The sequence below is a fragment of the Austrofundulus limnaeus genome, unplaced genomic scaffold (assembly GCF_001266775.1).
Source record: "Austrofundulus limnaeus strain Quisiro unplaced genomic scaffold, Austrofundulus_limnaeus-1.0 Scaffold132, whole genome shotgun sequence".
NCBI classification, from domain to species: Eukaryota; Metazoa; Chordata; class Actinopteri; order Cyprinodontiformes; family Rivulidae; genus Austrofundulus; species Austrofundulus limnaeus.
This window is the reverse complement of record NW_013952534.1, coordinates 1,391,722-1,397,277: the sequence shown is the minus strand read 5'-3', so window position 1 is coordinate 1,397,277 and position 5,556 is coordinate 1,391,722. Positions and strand designations below refer to the sequence as shown.

Sequence of the window (5,556 nt, the reverse complement as noted above, 5' to 3'; positions counted from 1 at the left end):
GAATTTTATTTCAAATTATGAACATTCAGATTCAGTTCCTGCTGACACAGGATTTATCACATATAAAATTAGCATAAAAAATGAGCTAAAGGCAGCAGACTCAACTTGAAATTAGCACCCAGATTATAAATAATTAATAAATAGCAGAAAAAGCTGCTTAAAACAACTAAAAAGTGATAATTTGTAATAAAATAGCTAAAACAGCTGACGTTTTCAGTAAAACAGCTAAAAGGTAGCTGGAAATATTTTAATTATAAGGAAGCATAAGGAGCACAGTTTATCAGAAATAAGTTATAATAGCTATAAAAAAATATGTATTTAGCCTAAAAAGCTAACTTTAGCTAATACCAGCTAAACATTAGCTAAAAGTGCAGTAAATAGCTGAATATAGCTGAAACCATTTGTAAGAAGCATGAATGGCACAAAGTAAAAACCCGGTCACCAAGTGGGACATCCTGGTTCTGTCCGTGTCACCGGTGCCGGTCCCTGGAGGTTCTGACCCGTTCTGAAACTGTCTGACAGGATGAGAGCAGCGTCATCGCTGGGACGTCTGAGGGAACCGTGATCCAGTTTCAGTTCGTCTCCTCCACCGTGGAGCAGCAGGAGCAGCAGTGGGTCAGAACCAGAACCTTTAAAAACCACAGCCACGACGTGAGGGCGCTCGTTCACACCGACACCGCCGTGGTCTCTGGAGGTGGGTGGGTTCTGCTGAACCTTCTTTAAAACCCAGAACAAATGAATCTGTGTGAGGAGGAGGAGGAGGATGGTGGTGATGATGGTGGTGATGGTGATGATGATGATGATGATGATGATGATGATGATGATGGTGATGATGATGATGATGGTGATGATGATGATGATGATGATGATGATGATGATGATGGTGATGATGATGATGGTTCCTGTCAGGAGTGGACACCCAGCTGGTGGTGCGCCCCCTGCTGGACAAAGTGGAGAAGAACACCCAGGAGTCTGCGCTGCGTAAAATCATTTTTCCTCACGTGAGTTCAGAAACATGACCCACTTCCTGTTTGTGTGTCTGATGAAGAGCGTTAATCAAATCATACTGTTGCCGTGACGACGTAACAACTGTCTGTTGTCGTTGCAGAGAAATCTTGTTAGTTGTGCGAAGAAAGCAGGACTGCTTCTGTTCCAGTTTCCAGATCATTTAGAGGTGTGGAGGCTTGGAGACAGTGATGGAAAAGGTGAGAAACACACAGATAGCCTTTATGCTAACGTATATGCTAACCCTCAGGCTAACTCTCATGCTAAAACAAATGCTAACCCTCAGGCTAACTCTCATGCTAAAACAAATGCTAACCCTCAGGCTAACTCTCATGCTAAAACAAATGCTAACCCTCAGGCTAACTCTCATGCTAAAACAAATGCTAACCCTCAGGCTAACTCGATGCTAAACCTGAAAAGGATTCTGTGTTTTCATGTCCATGTCAAAAGCTTTAGCTGTTTTGTCACATCTCTGTAGGTAAAGCAAACTGTTTTTAGGTACCTGGATTAAAAACATAAAAATAAACTTCAAAATGTAGTTGTTTCTTCTGAAAATATTTTTGATTTAAACTTTGTGTTTGCTGTATTTTTGGAGAAAAATTTAGTTTATAAATGTAGTTGAAGGTGCTGCTATCTAGTGGTCAAGTTAGAGATATTTAATGCAACAGATTTATTATAATTTAACTGTATTTCTCTTCCTGTAGAAGACTCCAGTAAACAAACAAAATAAACTATAAATAATAATAATAATCTTGTGTTTCCAGGGAAGGCTGGTGACAGTCTGCCTCTGAAGAGGAAACCTGAGAAAATGATCCAGCTCAACAGGAAGGTGTGTTGTTCTCTTCTTCAACAGGTTAAAACTAGACTTTATTCTGAGAAACAGACAGCAGGTTGATTAGAAACAGGACCTGTGAAGGTTTAATAAGACTTTACAATTAGTTCAAACATACATTAAAGTCTAACCCTAAACTTCAGGAAAACCTCATTTTAGACTTGGCTAAAAGCTCAGAGCTGCACCACTGACATGAGTCCTGTTAGTGGTCTGTTAGAGTCCTGTTAGTGGTCTGTTAGAGTCCTGTTAGTGGTCTGCTAAAGTCCTGTTAGTGGTCTGTTAGAGTCCTGTTAGTGGTCTGCTAAAGTCCTGTTAGTGGTCTGCTAAAGTCCTGTTAGTGGTCTGCTAAAGTCCTGTTAGTGGTCTGCTAAAGTCCTGTTAGCATCTATTTGCATCCTGTTAGCATCTGTTTGCATCCTGTTAGCATCTGTTTGAGTCCTGTTAGCATCTATTTGCATCCTGTTAGCATCTGTTTGCATCCCGTTAGCTTCTGTATGCATCCTGTTAGCTGTGGGTCCAACAGAACATCTGGATGTTGGTCCTTCTTCCTGCAGGGACAGGATCACATCTGCTGCAGCGCCTTGTCTCCGTGTGGAGGATGGTTAGCGTACTCCACTGTCTCGGCTGTTCGTCTCTACAGACTGCAGCTGAACACCAACAACATCAGCATCAACAAGGTGAGCTCCACACACCTGTTCACACCTGTTCACAGCTGTTTACCATTCCAGTTTAGCTTTTAGCAGCTGAAAGGACTACGTGTGTCCTCCTGCAGGTGTCCAAACTGCCTAAAGAACTTCAGTCGGTCCATCAGCTCTGCTTCTCCTGTGACTCCTCAAAGCTGTTCGCCTCGTCCAGCCTGTCCTCTGTGGTGGTGGTGGGTCTCAGCCAGCTGGAGTGTAAACACCTGGAGACCCTCAAACACAAGTCAGGTGGGGGTGGTCTTCATGAGAAACCAACGCCACGCTCTTCTTCTGTGGTTTTTACACTTCTCTACCGTCTCAGGCTCCAGGCAGCCGGTCCACCTGCTGTGTCCCAGTGAGGACGGGAAGTGGTTGGTGACGTCCAACACAGACCGAGAGGTCCACGTGTTCAACCTGCACAAGATGAAGGTCGGTCCAGATCTTAGACTCGGGTCAGGTTCTGGACCATCAGATCCTGACCTGTCTCTGTTGGTCCACAGCTCCACTGTTCGGTTCCGGTGTACGGTTCCTGTCCCACGGCGGTGTCGGTCCACCCGTCGGGCAGCAGCCTGGTCTGTGTCCACGCTGACCAGCAGGTGGGTTCCTCCTCAGGTTCTCTGGGTTCTGCCGGGGCAGCAGGTTCTGAAACCGTGGTTCTGTGCAGATCCTGGAGTTCTCCCTGAAGCAGAAGGAGTACACGGAGTGGAGCCGGACTCTGCAGAGACTGGGGCTCCACCCCCTCTGGCTGCAGAGGGACACGCCCATCACCACTGTGACCTATGACCCCAGGAACCCGGCCCACCTGGCCCTGCACGACGCCTTCATGTTCTGCATCATAGACCAGACTCTGGTGGGTCCGGCTCTTTGTTTACTTTAGCTTTTAGCTGCTGTTAGCGTCTAGCTGTTTTACTTTAGCTTTTAGCTGCTGCTGCTGTTAGCATCTAGCTGTTTTACTTTAGCTTTTAGCTGCTGTTAGCATCTAGCTGTTTTACTTTAGCTTTTAGCTGCTGCTGCTGTTAGCATCTAGCTATTTTGCTGCTGCTGTTAGCATCTAGCTGTTTATTTACTTTAGCTTTTAGCTGCTGCTGCTATTAGCATCTAGCTGTTTGTTTATTTTAGCTTTTAGGTGCTGTTAGCATCTAGCTGTTTATTTACTTTAGCTTTTAGCTGCTGCTATTAGCATCTAGCTGTTTATTTACTCTAGATTTTAGCTGGTGCTGCTGTTAGCATCTAGCTGTTTGTTTACTTTAGCTTTTAGCTGCTGCTTTTAGCATATAGCTGTTAATTTACTTTAGCTTTTAGCTGCTGTTGCTATTAGCATCTAGCTGTTTTACTTTAGCATTTAGCTGGTGCTGCTGTTAGCATCTAGCTGTTTATGTACTTTGGCTTTTAGCTGCAGTTAGCATCTAGCTGTTTATTTATTTTAGCTTTTAGCTGCTGTTAGCATCTGTTTATTTACTTTAGCTTTTAGCTGCTGCTATTAGCATCTAGCTGTTTATTTACTTTAGCTTTTAGCTGCTGTTGCTATTAGCATCTAGCTGTTTCTGCTGTTAGCATCTAGCTGTTTTACTTTAGCATTTAGCTGGTGCTGCTGTTAGCATCTAGCTGTTTATGTACTTTGGCTTTTAGCTGCTGCTGTTAGCATCTAGCTGTTTTTAATTTAGTTGAAACCAGAACCTTTATTTTGAATTCTTCTGATCTCAGCCACTTCCTGAAGCCAAGACGAACCTTTACAACCAGCAGGTCCTCAGGAGCCTTCCTCAGGACCAGAGGAGCAGAGTCAGCCACGCCTTCAAGATCTGCAAGAACTTCCAGGTACCTCCATGCTGCGGCCCGGTTCTGAAGGTTCTGTATGGGATCGATCTTGTGCCAACAGGAAGTGAAACTGCTACAGTAAAGTGTTCTTGTGTGTGCGGTTCTGCAGAACCTCCTGGGTGTGGACCTGCTGGAGGACCACTCTCTGGTGGTGGTGGAGCGCCCCCTGCAGGACATCCTGACCCGGCTGCCGGCTCCGGTCCGCTGCAAGAAGTTCGCCACGTAAACCCCGCCCCCTGCTGTTGCCGAGCGAGAATAAATATTTAATCTGTTGGATTAGACTCACTTCTGTTTGTTTTTATTGTTGACATGAAGCCAGTTGATGGAAACAACTCGTTAAGGTTTAACGACGTTTAACGACGTGTGCTCATTAAAGGATGGTTTTTACTTTGTCAAGCTTAACATTTTCAATAAATAACTTGTTTTTAAAGCTGAGGTTTGTTGGTTCTGATCCAAACACAGCAGATCAAAGGTTTTCACAGACAAGTTTATTTCTGATTGAAATTAATTCACATCAAAGTAACTTCCTGTCAGAGAACAGCAGCAGCAGCTCCGCCTCTAGCTGTAGCAGCTAGAGGCGGAGCTGCTGCTGCTGCTGCTAGAAGATTCAGAGGAACCACAGATTAATGAGGGAGTTCAACTACAGAGCGCCTGGTTCAGCTGCCAGACCCTGACCCAGACCAGGACAATCAGGACCAGGACTCTCTGAAACACGTACAGGTCTGCAGGACCAGAAGATGAAGGAGGAGCTCCACAGGATAAAGGATCATCACAGTCAACAACAGAAAGACAGAAACCTTCAGTCAGAAGGTCCAACGTTTGGACTCGGTCTGGAAACGACCCGCTTCTTTAAAAAGGACCAGTTCTGGAAACAAACGGGACCCGATCTGACCCCCCAGGTCTGAGTTAAACCTGCAGTCAGGAACTTCTCTGTCCCTTTGTAGAGGCTCCAACACTCAGGTTTTCTTTAGGTTCCGAGTCTCTGTCGTCTAGGGTCTGTAAGTCCTGGGTCTTTAAGTCTAGAATATCTGTCTAGGGTCTGTAAGTCTAGGTTCTCTGTTGTCCAGGGTCTGTAAGTCTAGGTTCTCTGTTGTCCAGGGTCTGTAAGTCTAGGTTCTCTGTTGTCCAGGGTCTGTAAGTCTAGGTTCTCTGTTGTCTAGGGTCTGTAAGTCTAGGTTCTCTGTTGTCTAGGGTCTGTAAGTCTAGGTTCTCTGTTGTCTAGGG

General features: G+C 45.0%; 2 protein-coding genes across 3 annotated transcripts in view; one reads left to right on the top strand and one right to left on the bottom strand.

Annotated features, from left to right (window-relative positions):
- Positions 1–4,765, top strand: part of utp4 (UTP4 small subunit processome component) — an 8,286-nt gene extending 3,521 nt beyond the window's left edge. For both annotated transcript variants that reach the window (XM_014015663.1, XM_014015662.1), the window contains 11 exons: positions 523–694; positions 910–1,001; positions 1,109–1,205; positions 1,770–1,834; positions 2,392–2,514; positions 2,610–2,766; positions 2,840–2,946; positions 3,018–3,113; positions 3,182–3,367; positions 4,222–4,332; positions 4,442–4,765. In XM_014015663.1, coding sequence (XP_013871117.1) covers positions 523–694; positions 910–1,001; positions 1,109–1,205; positions 1,770–1,834; positions 2,392–2,514; positions 2,610–2,766; positions 2,840–2,946; positions 3,018–3,113; positions 3,182–3,367; positions 4,222–4,332; positions 4,442–4,558 — 1,323 coding nt within the window. In that variant the 3' untranslated portion in view covers positions 4,559–4,765. The remainder of the gene's footprint in view (positions 1–522; positions 695–909; positions 1,002–1,108; positions 1,206–1,769; positions 1,835–2,391; positions 2,515–2,609; positions 2,767–2,839; positions 2,947–3,017; positions 3,114–3,181; positions 3,368–4,221; positions 4,333–4,441) is intronic.
- Positions 1–5,556, bottom strand: part of LOC106522594 (C-Maf-inducing protein) — a gene marked incomplete at its 5' end in the record, with an annotated part of 10,204 nt that overhangs the window by 2,010 nt on the left and 2,638 nt on the right.